The sequence below is a fragment of the Sceloporus occidentalis genome, unplaced genomic scaffold (assembly GCF_023333645.1).
Source record: "Sceloporus occidentalis isolate IW3139 unplaced genomic scaffold, rSceOcc1.0.p SCAF_10, whole genome shotgun sequence".
Classification (NCBI taxonomy): domain Eukaryota; kingdom Metazoa; phylum Chordata; class Lepidosauria; order Squamata; family Phrynosomatidae; genus Sceloporus; species Sceloporus occidentalis.
The window spans coordinates 1888973-1911072 of NW_028316990.1; the positions used below are offsets into that span (position 1 = coordinate 1888973).

The 22100-nt window shown below is 41.7% G+C and overlaps 1 protein-coding gene across 2 annotated transcripts in view; it reads left to right on the plus strand.

Annotated features, from left to right (window-relative positions):
* NKD1 (NKD inhibitor of Wnt signaling pathway 1) overlaps positions 1–21239 on the plus strand; it is a 146720-nt gene extending 125481 nt beyond the window's left edge. Inside the window, exons 6-10 of one of the 2 annotated variants that reach the window (XM_089539923.1) lie at positions 2313–2408; positions 11557–11704; positions 13961–14045; positions 17745–17875; positions 18992–21239. In XM_089539923.1, the coding sequence (XP_089396049.1) occupies positions 2313–2408; positions 11557–11704; positions 13961–14045; positions 17745–17875; positions 18992–19566 (1035 nt within the window). In that variant the 3' untranslated portion in view covers positions 19567–21239. The remainder of the gene's footprint in view (positions 1–2312; positions 2409–11556; positions 11705–13960; positions 14046–17744; positions 17876–18991) is intronic. The other variant, XM_089539924.1, reaches the window with a different exon arrangement.
* Positions 21240–22100: the final 861 nt, after the last annotated feature.

Consider the following 22100-nt stretch of genomic DNA (forward strand, 5'->3'; position numbering starts at 1 on the left):
CTGTGAGTCTCTCACTTTTTCTCCTTGAATTAAACAGAGGTTTTCTTTTCTTCTGCCTTCTCTCTCTCTTTTTCTCTGCCTCTTCCCCACTCTCTTTTAAATTGGAGGATCTTGCATTATATTTCTAAGCATTTTTAGTAAGTAGCTTTCACATAGTTTCTTCTTCTTGCTCAATGAAAAATGAAAATGTTTCAAATTCACCGAGGGCCTTAGCCCAAGGGAATTAGACAAGGAATGGTATTCAGTGCCTTTCTTATCCATTCCAAGAGAATAGATGGGAAATGGAAGCTACACATTGTTGCTGCTATGGGATGCCAAGCAACCAAAAAGGGAGAAGGAGCCCAGACTGCCTGTTCTTTTTCTTTATTTTTAACCCACGAATAAGTTTCCAAGTTTGGTGGTGCATAGGTATAAAAGCCTTGAAAGTCAACTTCTGGGTTTTCCCCATGCAACTGATTGGACATTGTTGGAAACAGAATCTGGATTAAGTAATCCTTTGGTCTGATGCACCAATGACTTTCTTATGTTCTTCTGCCAGATTCCATTCCCTGGTCCAAAGTAAAATAGGGATGCATAAAATAAAATAAAAACGGTGGTGTCATTTTCACTAGGTGTTGTTGTGTTGTTAACTGCCTTCAAGCAGTGAACTCATTGTGACCATCTCCATGGCCCCCTGTCCTGAACTGCTCTGCATAGTTCCTTTAGGCTCATAGTTGTAAGTGTGCAAGAGATAAAATGCAAGGACCATATATACTCGATTATAAGTCAACCTCATGTATAAGTTGAAGGCAGGGTTTTTTGGGTGTTGCGGGGGGGGGGGGGAATTATGGATTTTGATATGACCTGTTGATAAGTTGAGGGTAAAACATAGTGGTATGCCATAAAGGATGTAAAGGAAGAAGCAAAGGAAAAGGATGCCAAAGAATTTACAAAATTCCGGCAAGCACAACTGTTTGTGCTCATCCTAAATGCTGTATAGATGGGAGCGTAAAGGGGGTTGGTGCTTTATTTAGGTGCTCTGAGAATGAATTAAGCTCTCACTTTTCACCAGGGGATAGTTTCTTTTTTAACAAGAGTTAAAGTACAGTACTTACATTGACCCATGGACAAGTCGATCTTGGGTTTTGACGTCAATTTTTGACTAAATTTTCTAGACTTATACATGAGTATATATAGTAGTTAATTTGTCAGTTTTTCATCAGGGCAGCCCTACCCTTAGATAAAGTGAATCAGGAATGTCAATGGAGAAGTGTGACTATTGGGTGACCTAATAAAACAAGATAAATTAATCAATTGTTATTATTAGACCAAGATGCCATAATCTGTAGCTCCCTAGTCTTCCCTCAACTGCAGTGACGGATTCTATCCTATCTTTCTACTTTTTGATACAAGAGAGGAAGAGATAGGGAAGTTCAAAAGATTGGGACTTTAATAAGTTTAGTATAGTGTAATAAACTATAGCCAGTTATAGATGTTGATATGATACCAGCCATGTAGCCCATAGAGTATCAAGATTTTGAGTGCATCTTAAGACATGCCCAATCCAGTTCATTATGAATGCCCCTTCATAGGGATCCCATTCATGAGACACACCAGTCCAGAGCAGGTGGCGTCCAAGTCATGTAGCAGTAGCATCCATGAAGACTACTCTAATATCTGAAACCCTGTATGCATTGCTGTAGCACTGTCTTCAGACCTGACCTGCCTTCAACCACCTATGTCCCTGTCAAAACCAAACTAAATTTGGCTGCTGTGGTGACTCCCAGAAATTGAGTTTCAAGGAGAAGGGCCTTTTTTATGGTGACATCTGATCTGCAGTACTCTTCTCTTGAAAAGTCCTGTCAGGCTCAGCCCCTTCTAAGAAGCAACCTGAGCTTTGCTTTTCAGAGGCCCTTACTGCAAGGAGAGTATGTTTATGTATATTGTATGATCTGCAAACTTAGTGAACTGTTTTGAAAGTATTTTATTCAACTGCAGCTAGTGAAATGGTAAAACATTTAGATGTTGCCGCAGATGGCAAAATTATTCTCCTTACCTAAGGGTCTGGAAGATGGACTATATTGTATCAGTACACAGTTATTGATTGTCTAACCACCCTCATAGACATCAGCAGCCAATGTGTGGGGTTGAGGGAGAGGAATCAACAACCACATGGTTGCATAGCAGTGATCCAACCAACCCCTTCCAACATCACTATCCTCTTGTTCATGCGGATTCTATTACTACCGTTCATATTTTTTCTATGAAGTTAGCTGCCACAGCAAATAAGGCTCTTGCTTTAGGTAATCTGCTGCTCTCTGCATGTTCCTTAGGAACTGCAATGTGATGTGTCCGTTGAGGAAGACAACAGGCAAGAGTGGACTTTCACATTGTATGACTTCGACAACAATGGCCGAGTCACACGTGAGGTGAGTGAAGTTTATCTTCTCAATCCATGGCCGAAATCCTATTGTTAGTCCTGACTAGAGTAGACCCATTAAATCACTGAGATTTTCTTACATGTTGACTGAATGGATCTACTCTATTTGGGGCTAACCAACTGGGTGCCAGCCCATGTGTGGTGCTTGTTGAGATGAGTACTTCGTACTGTCTGTATTCCATTGTTTTTGGGATGGTGATAACTCTGAAGCCGATTGGATAATCTGCTGTGATGTCATAGAATGCTCAGAAAATTGAGTTTTGGTAGGGCTAGTTGGAAAGAGGACATGGAAGACATTTTTGTACAGCTCAAATCCAATATCCTTTGGGTTGAATGAGAGAGAATGCTGAGTAAGCTGAATCCCTCTTCAAAGAAATTGGAGGAAAGTGGAGGATAGGAGTTAGTTGTGGATGTGGATCTTGCTAGTCCAGAAGCCTAGAATGAACTCCTGTAACACACTCTACATAGGGCTGCCCTTGAATAATATCTGGGAACTTCTGATACTGAACAATGGCATCAATGGGAACCTTGAATGGAGTGAGGCAGGAGTTTTCCAGTGATGGAGGTGGAGACATCCTGATGTGGGTTGCTTCTCATTTCTCCAGTATGAAGGAAGTAGACTTTGGGAGCTGCCAGCAGAAGGAGCAACTTCCAAAAGCTGTCAGCCTACCTTTTGCCTTTTCTTTGTGTAGGCTGAGATTGACTTTTTGATTTGACCTTTGCAAGCTCAACTTTTTGATTCTTTTGATCCCAGCAAGCATATGGCCCGGTTTGATGCTGACTCTGCCACCACATCTTTTATACTTTTCTCAGTATGTTTTATTGCCATGTTATTTATTGCTAGGTTTGGTTTGTTTGTGAAATAATTGTTCTCTTAATGTTTTGGCTGTAAAACGTTTTGAGTTGGAAAAGTGGGATCTAACTAACAAACATTACATAATTAGACAATCAACCCATACCACCCCAATTTTCACTGGGGAAGGGGCTTACAGTATGAAATACTTTTCCATACAAAGAAAATTCTCTTGCATGGAGAAAGTAACGAGGACAGGTGTTTTAGCTTAATTTTCACCTTGAATGAAATGAGTACAGGCCAGATACAGGTTTGTTGCCACATCAGTGAAACCATTTGTTGCTGAAGATAAAAGAACTGAAGAAAGGAAGGTCAAAAGAGAAAGTGGGCTGTTGTTGTCCAACTATCGACTGGTTCGGAAAGGAGAGAGAACCAAGCAAAGCCACTGAAAATAGCTAGCTCACTCAGGAACTGCTTAGCGTCCTCCTTTGAACTGTAGGTGGAAGATTCTCAATGAAGGAGTTTATGAAGGACATTATTGTATTAGCTTTGCTGCCAGGATAGACCTAGGATGTAACTTTCTCATGGCAGATCTTATTGCATTCACCCATCACCGGACAGTATGAAGCCATATACAACCTGGGCTTCTCTTGCAGCTTTTCAAGAATGGGATTTGCCCATTTTTAAAAAGATGTGAGACAAGGCAGGAGAAGCCTGGGTTGCATATTGCCCAGCAATGGCAAACCTCCTCTGAACAAATCTTGCCCCTCCCAAAAAACCCACCCTGTGTAGGTTCGCCTTAGTGCCACCATACATTGCAAATAATCTGAAGGCACACCACATACACGCAAACTGCAATTATGGCTCAGAAACAATGACATTTGGCATCTAACGATTAAAACAAAAACATTGCACAACAATTGAACATTTGTATGAATTGAGGAGAGTGGTAACAAATGATTTTTAAAGAAATCATTTCCAAGCTCTGGATCCACCCTGCGCTTTGATTAAAGGCTTCAGAGGATCATTTCCATGAGAAGCTGGATGTGATCTGCAAACTTCAGAATCAAGTCCAAACACTGTTTTCATCCAGGACAAATTTCTCTCTATAAGCCTACTTTGCAACTGCGTGTGTGCCCTAGGATTGTTACAAAACATAGTGTCTGACTGCTGAATGTATGCATGAAACGCCATTGGAAAAGCGCCGACCATGCTCACTGACAGAGGTTTTAGTCTATCACATCTGGAGGGTACCAGCATGAGAGAAGGGTGTTGTTTGATGTTTCAGCCATACTTGTACATGTGTCTGTGCGCCTTTCATTTTGCCGCTTCTGGAATCCATGGCTTGATTCTCTCTCTCCCCCAAGTTTCGTCATTGTTTAATGTCAGGGATTAGCTGTCTGGAAAAGAAAGATTTTTTTTTTGTTTTAAAAAAAGGTGCTTGTTTTTGAAAGGGATAAAAATTTAAAACAAATGATTCTCTAAACAGAGTGTCAAAACAAACCTTTGCGAATGTATGTTCCTTTTGGCTCCTCTCCTGCCTTTAGAGCTGAGCTAAGGAAATGGCAAGTGCACTCTTTGAAATTCTTTCCAGTGGGATTAACGACAACAGTCAATCATATTTATGGGCATGGAACAGAGGTTGGGCGGCCAACCCTGTCAAATTATAGGCTGTCCACCATCAGCTTTAATTACATAGTGACAAAATATAGCTGGTGTCTTTCAGTTCAAGAGATGAGGAGGGCATTTATTTATTTGCCTCCAATTTTTTTTATGCTTCCTAATAATTGTGGGGTTTTAAAAATCATTTTGGAGTTATCAGTAAAACACTAAAATACAGCAGTCAGTCGAAAAGCAATAAAAGGGCAGATTCATACAGAATTTAAACCAGGAACAGTGCAATTTTATAAAAAGACTTAAAGGAATCCAATAGTATCTCTGAGATTAACTAGAAAGAAGACATTTCTGGCATAAACCTTCATGGACACAGTCCATTTCATCAAGTGTAACCAGTAAGTAGACTGAGGCCCAATATGGACTGGCACTTGTGCTGGCCTGGGGCCGAAAGTATGGTTTTGTAGGGCTGGGCGTCCGCATGTGCCCAGCTTTACAATAGAATCATGGGCACCATGATTGTGTGCACCCGTCCATACAGGGCACACAACAATGACATCTGGGAGCGGGTTCTTTTGGTCTGCTGCGGCCTCCATCTGGGGGCCGCCCCTTTCCCCCAATCTATACAGCCCCTGAGTCCACAAGAACTTATACTACAAAGTTTATCTTCTCAGTTGTGTGAAACATGTGGCTAGATTCCTTTATGAGTTTTTATGCCAAAACAGACCAGCATGGCTATTTCTTTAGACATATACATGTGCATGCCTACTTTTAAGTCATCCCACTGAATTCAGTGGGACCTTAGTGTACAGATGGCCCTCCTAATCCACATATTTTTTCCCAACCACCCACAGCTTGAAAATATATACAGTCAGCCCTTCTTATACATGGATTCAAGCATGTTCAATAGAAATATAAATTTTAAATTTCAAACTTTAATTTTCCATTTTTTATAAGGGACACCATTTTGCTATGTCATTATATTTAATGGAACTTGAGCATGCATGGATTTTGTTATCCATGGGGGATATTGGAACCAAACCCCAGCGTATAACTAGGGTCCACTGTCTACACACACGTACACATGCATACATACCCACATATGTACACATTCCAAAAGCAAACTTTGATGTTGATATTTTATATAATGGACGCAATTTTACTATGCCACTGTAATTAATGGGAACTGAGCATCCATGAATTTTTGTATCCATGGGGAGTTCTAGAACTGAACCCCAGCCAAAGGCCTGCTGTATGTGAACAGAAAATGGCAGCTTAATAGATTTAAAGAGTCTTTAAAGATGTGGGAATTACTAAACACAGAGAGGAAGGAGAATTTTGCCTGGCACTGAAATGCACATACCTAATCTATAGGAAGACACTTGGTGAGATCATCTGGGGATTTGGGGTGAAGTCTCATCAGTATGTCAGTAACACCCAACTCTGTAGCCCTATTCAGTTGAGCAAAAGGGATTAAATGAACTGGTGAGGAATCAAATGTGCTAGCCTCTGTAGTAGCATTGCTATGCGCAGTGTCATACCCTTGTTATATGCACTGATTCGAGTGTAAGTAACATTCAGTCAGATAGAATATACTTTCTATATTTTATTTTTTAATTCATTAAACTTGAACAATGACATTTCAAAGCAGAAGCATGTAGCAATGCATTGGAAGAAAATATACTTGCTTCCAACTGAATATTAAACATGTTTACTCAAAAGTCTCAGAAGAGCCAGTATGGTGTAGTTGTTTGAGTGCTGGACTACGACTCTGAAGATGAGGGTTCAAATGCCTACTCAGAAACCCACTGGATGATCTTGAACTAGTCATACTCTCTCAGCTGCAGAGAAAGAGAACTGCAATCCCCCCCAACTAAATCTTGCCAAGAAAACTCTCTGATTGGGGTCACCTTAAATTGGAAACAACTTGAAGGCACACAACAAGTCTTATTGCATTCAGTGGTACTTAACATCCAGATAAGTAGGCATAAGATAAGCATTGTCAGTAGCTTTTTGGAGTGGTGCTAATGGAAATACAGTAACAGGATTTCAGTGCTACCTCTGCCTTCAGTGTGATAATTTTTGTTGTGAGTTCAACATAATTATCATATGGATTGCAAGATTAGGAAAATCTTTGTCAACACAGTGCTGTTGGGTCAGAGAGCAGTTTTCTCCATAAAATATAATGAGGTGAAAAATGAACAACAGTTAATAAGTTCTCACCTTGAAACCTAGGAACTGTGGTATTCATTTCAGCAAGTGTAATGATTTCATAAGGACATCTTTAGAGGGGGCTGGTTCTTTTGAACTTACTTTTGCATGGTGTTGGAGCAGATTACATCCATCTACTGTGCCTGTTCACAAGTGGCTGCCGAACCTCTCTGTAGGCACAAACAGTGTGTCAGAGTCATCAGTTCTGAGATGTGATTTAGGGGGTTGAATGTAAGCACCATGAGATTTTTATGCACAGTGGGATTTGATAAACAAAGCCTGTTGAAATGAGATTTCTATGCATAGATATCTGGCAGGCTCAGAGGTAGCAAAGGTGCTCACCATGAGTAGGCAGATATTCTATCCAATCCCACTGTCATACCTAGATGGTAAAGAAGCAGACCAGTGAAAGCTATAACATCACAAGCATCGATCACATGGTTTGTTCCTGTTTGTCAGCATGGAAACATTATTGCTTGACTGTGAAGAATCTTGGGCCACATCCAGTTTCCAATTTCACTGGCTAGGGATCCTGTGGTGGGGAGAGACTCTGGTCAGAATCCCATTGTGGCTTTACAGTGGCATAAGAGGTGTTACTCAAGCAGCTGTGCTTTCTCTGAGGTTGCACAAGGGTGGTATCCTATTTCAGGTTGTGCCAACCCTGTTGTATTATAATAACCCTTGCAAGCATTTGCACTGTTCAGGTTGCATTGTTCATAAATGTGGTCCTTATGAGATTGGTGAGGAACTGGATCGTCTGTCATACAATGGAAGAGTGCATGATCATAATGCCCATTACATGACCAGTTGCACATCAGTATGAGCCAGCAACTACACTGGGGTATATTTGTACTACACAATGATTGTGAACAAGATCTCAGCTTCTGCTACTATTCCGTAAATAAGATAAGACAAGTGGAACATGGCAGAAAGGCCGGCACATCAAAAAGAAAGATAACATGAACTGGGAATAGGAGCACATAGATGCAGACTTGCATTGTGTCTCAAGTGTAGGATCTCTGGCCACTGAGTGTATTAACCAGATCTCTTTGTGAAACATTTCAGGCAAACATTTATACTTTGATGCTCAAGTGCCTGAAGTGGTCACAGTACATCAATGCTGAATATTTTTCAGGTTGCCCCATTGAAGTGGCTATAGAGTCCACAGAGCATTGAAATAAACAATCTGTTGCACTCCTGCAGCTGAATTTTCATCTAAACAGTACCTAATCTACAGGGGACTTACATTTTGGTCACAGATTACATGGACATGTATGGGACCAAGAGCTACAGAAAGCATAGGCCATGACACAGTGGCAAGATCAGAACACAAGACACCTGCCGATTCCGTTGGACTTGCAAGCAATGGAAATTACCTATGGCAGGAGATCAACAAAGTAATTTGCGACCATCCAAATCTTTTTTAGTTTAGTCATGTGTGAAGTGCACAACTGTCTGACCTGATGAGTTAGGAAGAAGATTGTTCTTTCAAAGTGATATATATCAGAAGTTTGTTTCTGAAACAAACTTCTTTGTGAGCACCATAGTGGGTTGCCTCTTAGATGTGTTGCTTTGTTTCAAGAGGCACTGTGTTTGGTAATGGGATTTTTGATAGGTGAGGAGTGCTATCAAGATTAGACAAAATGGAAGAAAAGCGAAATACACATTGTATGCTCACCTGTCTTGGTCTATTGTTGTCTTTATTTTTCTGCCAGAGGTTATATATAAGCTGTCAACCAATTCTGGAAGTTATACACTGAATGTGGAATGTTGTGTTTTTTTAATTACAAATGTTGGTTGTTAGCTGGTTTTTCTTATAAACTGGCACATTAGTAACATGCCAATAGCAAGTTACTTTGCAGTTACATTACCATCAATTTCACAGTCAACCAGGTGTTACTCATTGGAGGTTAGGACTGTCAGTAATTCAGATATTATCCAACAACCTAGGGATTGCTGAGGCATTGTTGGATAATGTGGACATTTCAACCAGTGTTGCTTTTTGTAATTGTGCTACTGTGATATTACCTATTCCTATTAGTTCCATTCATATGCTTTGTAAGTACATTTGGAGTTGCTCCTGGAGCATCTATCACTACTGGAATGACCATTGTTTTCTTTTCCCAGAGATTCTGAATCTCAGTTAGTAAGTCTTGGTACTTCATAATCCCTTCCTCATTGACATTAAAGTGGAGTCAAACTTCTTTATTTCTGCAATGTGACCACAGCCTTAAACTCTCATAGGAATTCTACATCGCACTTTTGGATACATTTTTCAGGTTTATATTCCCACCATACAATTTGTCCATGGGGATAATTTCCATTGTCTTTCAACACATACCCCATCCTACTCCTGCCCCCATCCAGAGGACTATATATTAAAATGCTACAGTCATAAATGTTGGATATGTCTAAACTGGATTTTTGCTACTATCCCTTAAAACATGTCAGATTCTCTTAGGATCACACATGCACAAGCACACAGACATCACTGGGAATCTCATTTGGGTGTAATGCTTGTTACACATGAAACTCCTGTCTGAAACTATTAATTAGTTACCTATAAATGGAAAAATATGCTTGGAACCTCTTCTGGGGATCTACCTGTAAGTGACATGTAGATCTGTATTGAATGTGGCTCATTCCTGTTTGCAAGGTTATTCCTGTTAAAGTTAGATGGAGAATATATTATAACCCATATTTTGCAATACATCATGGATATAATATTGTATTACAGTCAGCCCTTCTTATACACGGATTTCTTATACACGGATTCAAGCATCCACGGTTTGAAAATGTTCAAAAAAGTATAAATTTCAAATATCAAAGCTTGGTTTTCCAATTTTTATAAGGCACACCATTTTGCTATGTCATTATATAAATAAATAATAAATAAATAAAATTTTTATTTGTACCCCGCCCTTCCGGGTGATCAGGGCGGCTAACAAAATGCACCGAAGCGCAAACAAGATACAAGATTAAAAACATACATTAACAATAACAATCCTTAAAAACAATAAAAAACCCCTTAGCCCAACCTCACGGCCACGAGAGAGGAGGGAGGCCCACAGGATGTTTAGTCGGGGAATGCCTGATTAAATAGGAAGGTTTTTAGGCCCTTCCTAAATTGGGCCAGGGTGGTAGATGAGCGGAGCTCCGTGGGCAACGTATTCCAGAGGGCTGGGGCAGCTGTGGAAAAAGATCTTCTGGCAGTAGCAGCCAACCTAGCCCCAGGCACCTTCAGGATTTGCTGCCCAGATGTTCTGAGGGTGCGAGGCGGAATGTACGGGGAGAGGCGGTCCTTCAGGAATCCTGGGCCCAAGCCATTTAGGGCTTTATAGGTGATAACCAACGCCTTATATTGCGCTCGGAAGCGAATGGGCAGCCAATGGAGATCTTTAAGCACGGGTGTTATATGGCTGGTCCTGGGAGCACCAGTGACCAGCCGCGCTGCCATGTTCTGCACCAGTTGCAGCTTCCGAGTTTGGTATAAGGGTTGCCCCATGTAGAGTACATTACAGAAATCCAGTCTCGAAGTTACCAGAGCGTGTACAACAGTTTCAAGGTCCCTCTGAGCCAGGTATGGGCGCAGCTGGCGAATCAGCCGAAGCTGATAACAGGTACTCTTGACCGTCGCATTCACCTGAGCAGTCAGGTGAAGGGAAGAGTCAAGAAGCACCCCCAGACTGCGCACGGAGTCCTTCACGGGGAGCGTGACCCCATTCAGGACAGGTGGAACCACCGTCATTCCTGGTCCAGGGGAACCTATCACTAGTACCTCCGTTTTTTCTGGATTAAGCTTGAGTCGGTTTTCCCTCATCCAGCCCATTACTGACTCCAGACAGGCCACGAGAGGAGAGACGCCATCCCCGGTCACTGCATCAGTCGGAGACATAGAGAAAATGATTTGGGTGTCATCAGCGTACTGATAACCCCGCGCCCCATATCTCCGGATGATCTCTCCCAGCGGTTTCATGTAAATGTTAAATAGCATGGGGGACAAAATAGCTCCTTGAGGGACCCCAGTTTTAAGGGCCCGCTCACTGGAGCAAACGTCCCCCAGCTGCACCATCTGGGACCTCCCAGAGAGGTAGGAGCGGAACCACTGGAGCGCAGTGCCCCCGATTCCCACCTCAGCCAGGCGCCCCAGAAGGATACCATGGTCTATTTAATGGGACTTGAGCATCCACGGATTTTGTTATCTCCGGGGGATCTTGGAACCAACAAGGGTCTACTGTATATTGTAATATATCTTTCCCTACTTGTTGGAGCTCATGTGATAAATTTGTTTCCCTGCATATTTACATAGTGCATTTCTTACCAGGGCATTCAAGGCAGTTTGACGTTTAATGCTGAAAAATATTCTAAAAGGTTCTGGGGAAATTGACACTTAGTGAGCCGTGGGGTTTTTGTGTGAGGAGCAAGAAGTAAATGTGACTATGGAAAAAACAAAACATGTTCCTCATTTCTGTTCTTAACACATTTCTCTTCTGTGTTCTTTCCCCCATCTTTATTCTAGGACATCACCAGCTTACTTCATACAATCTATGAAGTAGTTGATGCTTCGGTCAATCACTCTCCAAGTTCTAGTAAAACCTTGCGGGTAAAGCTTACTGTGGCCCCAGATGGGAGCCAGAAAAAGAAAAGTATCCTACTGAACCATACAGGTAAGTGTTTGTATCTAAAGCCTGTTAACTTTCAGTGTCTAGTGCCATGTTAACCAACATATTACTCAAGAGGTTTATGTTGTCAGTTGGATAGGCTGCCTCAGAGCATGGTGGACTCTCCATCTTTGGAGGTCTTTAAACAAAGGTTGGATGGGCATCTTTCAGGACAGTTTTAGTTTTGTGTTACTGCATGATGCAGGCTGGACTAGGCCTCTGATTCCCAACCTTTGGTCCTCCATTTGTTTTGGACTTCAGATCCCAGAAGACCCAGCTTACTTAGCCAGCACACAGGAATTATGGGAACTGAAGTTCAAAACATCAGAAGGACCAAAGGTTGGTAACCACTGGACTAGATGACCTCTGTGGTTCCTTCTAACTCTGTGATTCTATGATTGTCCTTTAGCCTTATACCAGGTATGTGTTCATCTAGTTGTCTCCTTTGACTGAAAATATTTGACTAGGTTTGAGGCTGTAGTATTTCCCACCTCCTGCTCTCTGAGCTTCTTACTTGCAGATGCCAAGAATTGAACCTGGGACCTTCTGTGGACAAATCTCTTCCACTGTGTTGTAGTTCCTCCCCTTTTCAAAAGCAAAAATGAAAATCAGCGTGAGGAACTGGAGCCATTTGGTTTTTGAAAATTCTGATACAAACTGATGTGATTCACACCTCTGGAGTAATGAGCAAACCATAATGTTGCTAACCATAGAATTCTCTCCTCCAAATGTTTTTGGTTCACAAATGCCATCAAATGCATTTAAAATGTTTACCTCTTAAGATTTTTTTGCCCAAACAGGATGGCATGGATACATGAGAATGGCATACAGATTTGTCTACCCATATGGTGTAATTTAAAAGTATCTGTCTCCCTTGGCCTAGCTCAACCTTCCTTCGTGCTATCATCCCATTCCTGTGAAATGTTGAATGTCCATTTCTGGACACAATTCAAAGTACTGACTATAACTTCTTAAATGCTGACCGGCAGCTTGGGTCTACACTCTCTGAGAAATGATATTTCTCTTTTTGGGGTTGCCTGACTTTTAAGATCTTCAGCAGAGGACTTTTACTCAGTCTCATCACAGTCACAGGCATATTGAGTGAATCCCAAGTTATTATTTGAACCCCAAATTCTGGAATTCCCTGCCACAGGAAACTCGGATGGTCCCCTCTCTGCTCTCTTTCTGCCAACAGGCATAAGTCTTTTTATTTAGGCAGACCTTTGGCTCTTAATTTACTGTGGTCTTTTACAGGTCTTTTAATACAGTGTGTTATGCTTTTATCGTTTTTTTACTGTGATGTTGTTATTGTGTGCTTTTAAGTCATTTCCGACATGACTTTCTTGGCAAGATTTATTCAGAGGGAGTTTCCCTTTGCATTCCTCGGAGGCTGAGAGTGTAATGTGTGCTAAGATGTTTTAATGTAACATTTTTAATAAAATTGATTATTTAATTTTTTAAAGCTTTTGAATGAAATATGTTTTAGTTGCAATTTTGTTTTAATTTGTTGTGAGCCACCTTGGTTCCATGCCAGGAGAAAGGAGGGAGAGTAGATAGAAAGATAGGCGGGTTATAAACCGCCGCTTTGTGGCGGTGTGCCGCCGCCGCTGTTTGCTCCGTGCGGGAGCCGCAGCAGCCACACCGCGCGGCTCCGGCACAGACCGAAAAAGAAGCTCCAAAATGGAGCTTCTTTAAGCGGCGCCTCTATGATGTCGCGAGGCGCCAGGGGCACACTCGCGACATCATAGACGCCGTGACACGTGCGGACGCACAGCGTCCGATACGTAAATATGGCGGTGGCCGTGTGGAACGGCCGCCACCATATTGTACATACAGAATACGTACTAGGGTTAGGGGGGTGCGGAAGCACCGCCCTTCCTAACCCTAGTACGTATTCATTACGTACTAAATGGCGGTGTGTAACCCGCCTTAGTTTCACTCGCTTTCCTGCTAAAATTGGAGAATGCTTCAAACAATACTGCAGTCATGGCAAGTGGCTTCTGTGTCTTTAGGGTGGTGAAGATGCTTTGGGTTTTAGTATGAACTTTAAACAAAATATTCAAGATGTTGGACATATTTTTGAGGTTACATTTCAGTATCTTAGGCAGCTTGTTTAAAACTGGGACATGGAAGCCACTGTTTCTCTCTCAATCCCTCTCCCCTTGCCTTGAGGACCTACAACTGTCAGTTGTAGGTCAGTTTTCTCAGGAAACCAGTAACAAAAGGGGAAAAATAACATGTTGTTTTTCACTGTGGGGACAGATCTACAAAGCTCAAGACACCGAGTGGAGAGCAAAGCCAATGAAGAACCAAGGAACTGTGAAAAGAGACAGAGGGGTTCTGTCAGGTAAGTTGAAATAAAAACACTGCATTTCTCTTGTACGGAGGCATCTTTTGAGGCCATGGTAAGCAACCTAGCCCTGAGAGGCTTGTTGTTTAAATTTAGAAGTCAAATTTAGCATTCACAATAATTGCATGCTGAAGGGGGTCTACTCTACATAGTAACTGTGGAGCCCTTCAAACAAGGCTGCAGTAACTAGAGGCTGCTTGCCTGTGATTTTGTCACAGGGTTAACCTAGAACAACAACAACAGTTTATTTGTATGAGACACAATAGCCATTATAAAATATTACAGACAACCATACATTTCACTGGACTACAACTTATTAACTTATAAACAGGGATAGGGAAAACCTTGGTCGGTCAGGCAGCAGGAGGTCATTGGCAAAACAAACTGACGTACCATTCCATCTACAATATCTCATCCCCTTTAGAACTCACCATTATTGTTTTTATATTATTGTTACTGCCTTGCCTCAATGAGACTTTATCCTTTTAGAGTTAACTTTCAGAAGGGTAGCCAATGTGCAAGAGTTGTCATGGCATAGTAGTTTGAGTGCTGGACTACAACTATACTCGGTCATGAAAACCCACTGAGTGCCCTTGACAAAAATCGTGCCCAAAAACCCTATTATAACTTTAGGGTTACCATGCCTTGGAAGACCTGAAGGCACACAGCCACAAAGCCAAGGTGCTAATCCTCAGTAGCAAAACTATCAAAAAATCCGGGGACCCTTCAAAACTCATGAATTTAGAGCAGGGTGAGCCTTTGTCGGCACAAAGGAGGTAAATGATATTCCTCGTGAACCATTTGAGGAAAATAGGAGTGTGTACTTTTAAAAGAATTTGCAGAAATGCCCTTTGGAGAGAAAGGGTTTTTCAGAATGTTTTTCCCCCTCATTTGACTCTGGGGTGCATCAGTTTCCAGTAAAAGTACAGAGACAGTGGTCTCTTTTATGCACAGCTGCAGGTATTGTTCTAGCCTTGAAAAGATTAGATAAAACAGTCCTATTTGAAGTTGTGTCTCCCTGAAGGAATGTGCAATATTATTTAGGATGCCAGTCTGGGAAAGAGGCCTTGTTTCTCTGAAAAACATCTTGTCATGTTCCTGGCAAAGATTAGCAGAGTGAAACGCTTGGCTAAGATTTGCCTTGGTATCATGCCTTTTCATCTGGTTGATTCATGTATTTTGATGTCTATCCTGCCGTATCCTTGGGACATTGTGCAGGTAGCAGCTCGTAAAAAAGAAAATGTGATGGAACGAAGCGTGCAAACACCCACTTGCCATCTTGAAACTTGTTAAAACAGCCCTACGTTTGCTTTGTCTGGCCTTTTGGGGATGCATTTAAAAAGAAAAGCAGTGACAAAATGTTTGCAGAGCTTCTGGAAAATGGCGACGCTTTGACAAGTCACCACAGAAGCATAAAAAATTATTTTTGGATGCTAGCCTCCAGAACCCCACCAATCGGTACTTCCATTCACTTCTTAGGAAAGTGCATCTCCTAGGCCTAAAACAGCAGGGCAGGGAGAGAAAAGGAATGCAACAACATTGCTCTTTTCCTTCCCCCTCACACACATCTAGCAAGAGAGGTTGTTGTTGTTGTGTGCCTTCAAATCCTTTCCAACCTATGGTCACCTTATCACAGGGTTTTCTTGGCAAGATTTGTACAGTGGAGGTTTGCACAACTTGCTTCTGTCCTCAAATTGCTGCAAACTGAGTTCAAAGTGCAACAATAGTCTGCACTCACGTCAGGGCATAATCTTGCCCTCCCCAGTTGGCTAAGGCAAAAGCAAACTGCTGCAACATCTCCTAGCTTGTGTGTTCTCCCTCACTGATAAACCTTTGACATCTTGATTACGCTGTGATATTGTGTGGCCACACGTGTCCTGGTTTTCATCTGTGAAATATTGGAGGGTATGAGAGAATTACTATACCGAAGTCTGTACTATCTGAAAGACCATGTCGCCCTATATGAACCTGCCCAAATCTTGAGATCCTGGGTGTCTCACAACCCTGCTGCCATTGTCACACATGTGTCCAGTAAGGACAGGTAAGTGCCACTCCCAGGTTGTGGAATTCCCTTCCATAGGAATCTAAATTGACCTCTCCTTTCTCCAGAAAGTGAAGTCTTTTTTTAAAAAATGCCTTTGGACATTAACTGAATGTAGAGAGAGTGTTTTAAAACGTTATCATCAGGCTTTTAATTTTATCTGGTTTTCAGCTTTGTTGTAAGCTATTGTGGATCCCTTGATTTAGAAAGGATCTAAATTTAAAATATATACAGTTGGCCCTCTATATCCACAGATTCTTTCTCCACGAATTGAACCTTCCATGGCTTGAAAATATTCCAAAAAGATATTAGTTCCAAAAAGTAAGCACGGATCTTGCCATTTTATATAAGAGACACCATTTTACTCTGCCATAGTATTTAATCGGATGTGAGCTCCCATGGTTTTGGGGGGTCTGGGAACCGAATCCCAATGGATACCAAGGGCCCACTGTAAATGATTAAATGAATTTATGCCCTAGTTCTGTTGCAAATAATGCATTTTACTTTGTCTAATACTTGGCTGTAGCATAATTAAAACTCCTGGCTAAAATTCTCCGTCTCTCTTCCCCGTCTCTCTTTCTCTTTCATTCTCCTTGGCTTGTTTGGCTCATAATGACTGGTATTTCAGATATTCATTCTCAGGAAATAGTTCTGCTATAAATAAATCAGTAGTATAGAACAGGAAAGAGAGCTGGATGAACAGAGCCAGCAGTAGATCTGGCTTTATTAAAACTGTTCCCCAGCCTCCCATACATCCCCACCTCATCCAGCTCCCCCCAAAATCAGGAGTTTATCTCCTAGGGTTTGATTCTCAACCGGATTCATTTGCCAGGTACATTACAAAACCAAGAATATCCCCAATGGCTTGAATAGGAGAGTTTTTGTGAGGGTTTTGGGCTATGTTGCCCATGTTCTAGAAGAGTTTCTTCCTGAAATTTCGCCGGCATCTGTGGCTGGCATCTTCAGAGAATGAATAGGAGACTTTAAGTATTTTCCTCCAGGTCCCTGGATTAAGAAACATTTGCCCCAGATCCAGGCCATTATGTCAGATGGAACTGAATAAAAGGTGTGCTCATTCATACAGTTAGCCCTCTGTATCTATTGATTCTGCATTCATGGATTCAACCATCCACGGCTTGAAAATTAAAAACAAATAATCTAAAATTCAAACGATGATTTTGCCATTTTATATAAAGGACAACATTTTAGTATGGCACTGTATATAATGGGACTTGAGCATCCATGGATTTTGGTATTGGGGTGTCCATCTCTATTTGCTCCAACTGAGAGCTGCTTTTCAAGATCTCCAACAGATTTCTCTTTCTTGATCTTCTGCCTGAAGCCTTTTTAATTAGAGATTCCAGAGACCAAATCTGCAGTTTTCTGCATGTAATGCATATTCAGTACCAACCTCTTGGCTGGATTACTGTAATGCGTTTGATGTGGGGCTTCCCTTGATGATAGTGCAGAATGCAGTAGTCCAAAGTATAACCAGTATAGGCAGACAGAATAATATTGTATCAAGTTTTGTGTTTTTTATGTGCTCTCATATCCACTACTAGTAGATGTAAAAATTGCTTGTTGTTTCAATATGCCCGCTGGTTTGGACATAACAATGATAACATATGCATTGCCATTTATCTTTCTGCTCCCAGGTACCACCATGGTGAGACCAAGCTTGAACACAATGGATGCTATCGTCATTGCGTGGATGAAAACATTGAAAGGAGAAACCACTATTTGGATCTTGCAGGCATAGAAAACTATACATCCAAATTTGGGCCAGGTATATTAGACACTGGTTTTTTGCATCATTTGGATTGCTTTTTCTGTTTATTAAAATGGGATCTCTAGACCTCTTTTTAAGACATATTCCACAGTAGATAGTGTTGTATGCCAGTGGGAATGGTAGCATGAGAGTAGATACAGGTTGGTAGATGATACATCATCCATTACTTTCAGAATATTTAAAAGAGGGGTGGGGAAGCTATGACACTCCAGAGGTTATTGAACTACAGTTTCTATCAGCCATACACAACATGGTGCACGATAATAGGAGTTGTGGTTCCACATGTTCTAATTCTGAATGAGAACATGAATTCTGAATGACAAAATTGTCAATATTTTCTCTGCCACTAAGAAAAGGTGAGTTTTGGGGGGCAGTGATGGATTTTGGTCAGGAGTGAATTCCAGCCTCTGCTGTGAAAAATCAAGGGAGTTGCAATGGTGTATATCTGACTTATGCTCTTGTAATTCACCATAGGATGTCAGCCATTTTTGAAAAAGAGATATATATATATTGCAATGTTCATTAAAAAGATATTATTTAAAATGTTATTTAAAAAAGAGAAACCCATTTTACGAGCTGGTTTTCAAAAAACAGTTTTAAGAAACAAGTCACATACTGAATAGTACAATTATGGCCTCTCAATGGAAGTTCAGCAGGGATGGAGCTAGCTTGACTTCCTCTGTAAAGGAGTTCACGAATCTAGATGTTCTTATAGATTAAGACATATCTCATGTAGTCAGCAGCCTAGATCTCAGGGTGGAAGAATGCACAGCAGCATCCCAGCTGAAGAGCTCAGATTCTAGGCAGGCATATATGGTAGGTGTAGGTCTTTTGTGCTATCCTACCTCCAAGCTATTCAGGACTTGTAAAAACCAAAGTTGAATTGAACTCGGGAGCAATCTGGAAGCTTCTGTAGTCAGCTCAAAACCAGCAACTTATGTTTCTTAAAGCACATGCTAGGAATAGCATGGTCACTAGAATTTGTACAAGATTTCACTTCTGAACACTTTTCATGGGCAGTCCTACCTAGAGCATATACAGTAGTCCAGAAAAGAGGTAAATAATTACTCTGTAAAACACTGGAGCATTCAGTGATCAGTTCTTCTTTCTTAGGATCTCCACCTGTGGCTCAGAAACACAACCCACCCATCCGAGTTTCCAACCAAACAAGATCCCGTTCCCATGAGCCAGAAATCTTCCATGCCCACCAGCGGAGATCACCAGCAGCAGATCCTGGCCATATTAGTTTAATGGAAGCTTCCTATGCAAAGCTTGCAGAAATCCAACAGAGGCTGCGGAGTCAAGATGCAAACAGGCACTTTGTAAAGTCTCCCAAGGCTCAAAGCAAAGCCACAGCCTCGGCTAATGCAGGAAGAGCTGTAAGGAGTAAATCCATTCAAGGGTCATCTGTACCAATGGCTTCCCCTACTGCACGGGTTGGTCAAAACCTTCCTTACCTACCTATGCAGTCTCAGCAGACTTACAAGAAACACAAGCAGAGAGCAAAAGAGACTCACCAAGTCTGCAAAACCTTCCCATCTCCTGGAACGGTTCTGGAAAAAGAACATGTCAGAGACCTGCCTGCAGTCATCTTGTATGAAGGTCAAGTGGGACAGATGATTCAGAGACATGAGCACCACCACCACCATGAGCACCACCACCACTATCACCACTTCTACCAGACATGAAGTGGACCCATTTCCACCTGTTAAAGAATCATCCTATATGAAGGAAGCCCATTGCTGTCACTTGGGAAGGACGGCATTGTTTTAATTAACATTGTTGCTACTCCGTTAATATTTGCTAGCACCTATTTTAGGAGTTACAGTCGGCCCTTCACATTCACTAGGGTTAGAAGTGCAGAAGTGGGAAAACCATGAATATCTGCAGGCACCCCACAACCATATTTAACACACCAAAAAAAGTATGATCTGCAGATTCAGTCCATCATGGATGCCTTTGAGGCAGCAGGTTTCCTTCGCAAGGCAGAAGCAGAGAGCTGGTGATGTTTGCTGCTGCTGTACACTATTTTAAATAGGGAACTACAAGCCTTGCCACACATTCACACACACTTTCTCTCAGTCTTGTGAGGCTTGCAGTCCCTATTAAAAATGGAGTAGGAAAGTGGCAGAGGTGGTGGCAAATAACCTGTGAATAATTAAATCTGCAAAAGGTAAACTTGCAAATGTGAAAGGCCGACTGTATATGAAAACACTAAAATTAATTATGATGATGATAATGATAATAATAATAATAATCTAACACTATTTATATTATGTGGAACTGTATAACTTACTTTAATAACTTGTGGATTTTTTTTTTTTAAGTTTGGCTTGTTAAAGCAAAACAAAACACATGCACGCACAAGAGCAAACAGCCATAGCTCTTGTTCGGGTCATCACATAAAAGCCTCTGCATGTTCAGTGGTTGGAAGGGCTTTGTGGGTCTAAGCAGATTCTCCCCACCCATCTCTGGAACTGTTTAACATTTTATCCATCCCCTGATGAGCATCCATTGAATATTTATGAGCAGGTACTTTTCACATGTATGTGTAGAGTGTCCTTGTCTTTGAGTTAACCCCATTAGGATGCCTCCTCAAGCAAAGAAGTGGTCTGAGCATCTGTCTCTGGGGTTAGGATCAGGCAACCTTGCAAATGTTGGGCTGAGACTCACAGTGTTCCTCACTATCATGGCTAGGACTGCTGGGTCTTGCAGTCCAACAACGTCTGGGACCCATTCACACTACAGAATTATAGCACTATTATTCCAGTTTAACTGCCATAGCTCCATCCTATGATATCCCAGGGTTTGTAGTCTGATGAGGCACCAGTGCGCTCTGGATAAGAAGTCTAAATCCTCCTCCCCAAAATGTCAAATTTCAGGATCCCATAGAATGGAATCATGGCCATTTAGGTGGAATAGTAATGCTGTTATTCTGCAGTGAGGATGGGCCACTGGAGGACTATTTGATTCCCACCTCTGGACTGTCTGTAGACACAAAGATGAACTGGTGGACAGCCATCAGGAAGGGAGAGTGGAATGCAGTTCCGGTGGTGGGCTGGGCTTTCCACACCTCCGTTGAACACACTTTGGGAGTTGTGTGAAGGCAACTGTTGTGAGCTGTGTTTGAATGCTGGGCATTGACACACTTCTGATGAGCATCCTTTTCCTCTGTGGTACTGGAAGAGCTGCTTCAAACCACATGGCTAAACACCTTGCCTGTCTCATCCCTTGGCTTGCTGCACTCAAGTCAATCATCAGGGGAGCAATGTTCAAAGGTTCTGGACTCCGGGAATACAAACTGCTGCTACCTCTAGTATAATTCAAACCTTCTTATTGATTGTATCGTGCTACCAGGGGTTACGGGAGAGGGTGGGTTGGCTTAGGGGGAGCTGGGGAGATGGGAGAGGGACATTTTTACTCAATCGCATTCATGTAGCTTGTTTATGTTCTCACCTCCTTGCAAGCTATATCTTAAATATTAATGATGAGGAAACAGTTAATTGCATTTGTCAACACAGCTACATTTTTTCCAACTTTATTCTGCTTTCCTTTCCAACTTCTCCTTTAAACAGACTTCTTTATTGTGTGGCTCTATAGACTGGGTAATATTTAAATATGTATCTTTGTTTTTCTGCTGGCCATTGTGGGTTAGAGAACTTTTAATCCTTGTCATCATCAGATGACAGCTCTACGGAAGACCAGTAGAGTCCTGACACCAGAAGGACAAAGCCAGCCTCAAACCATATCCATTTACCTCTGTTCACAGTCACCATTCATGACATTACCTAGGCATGAGTTTTTCAGCCTTACTCTTTCTTTCACTCCCAGGGTTGATTCCATAACGCTAAACAGTGTTTTTCCCCTTCCCCATGTGTGGCCCATCAGATGGCTCCTCCTAGTCTTCTCAAGTTCCTACTCAGAGCTTGTAAAAGTTACTTTTTGGAGTACAAGAAGTCCCAGAATCTTCCAGTCAGGAAGGCCAGAGGCAGTGCTGGCTGAGGCTTTCTGGGAGCTGTAATCTAAAAAAGTAAGTTATAAACTTGGTTCCTCTTCTCCAACTGTCTCTCAAAGGAGTTTTTGAGGATTGGGGCATCTTGAGATGAAAGAAGTACAAGACTGCAACTTAATGTTTTCCCCATAGTTATTAATAAACTGGGCCATAATATAGCACCACTTAACATTTTTTTTCACACATTTGTTTTGAAAAATTCATTTTTCA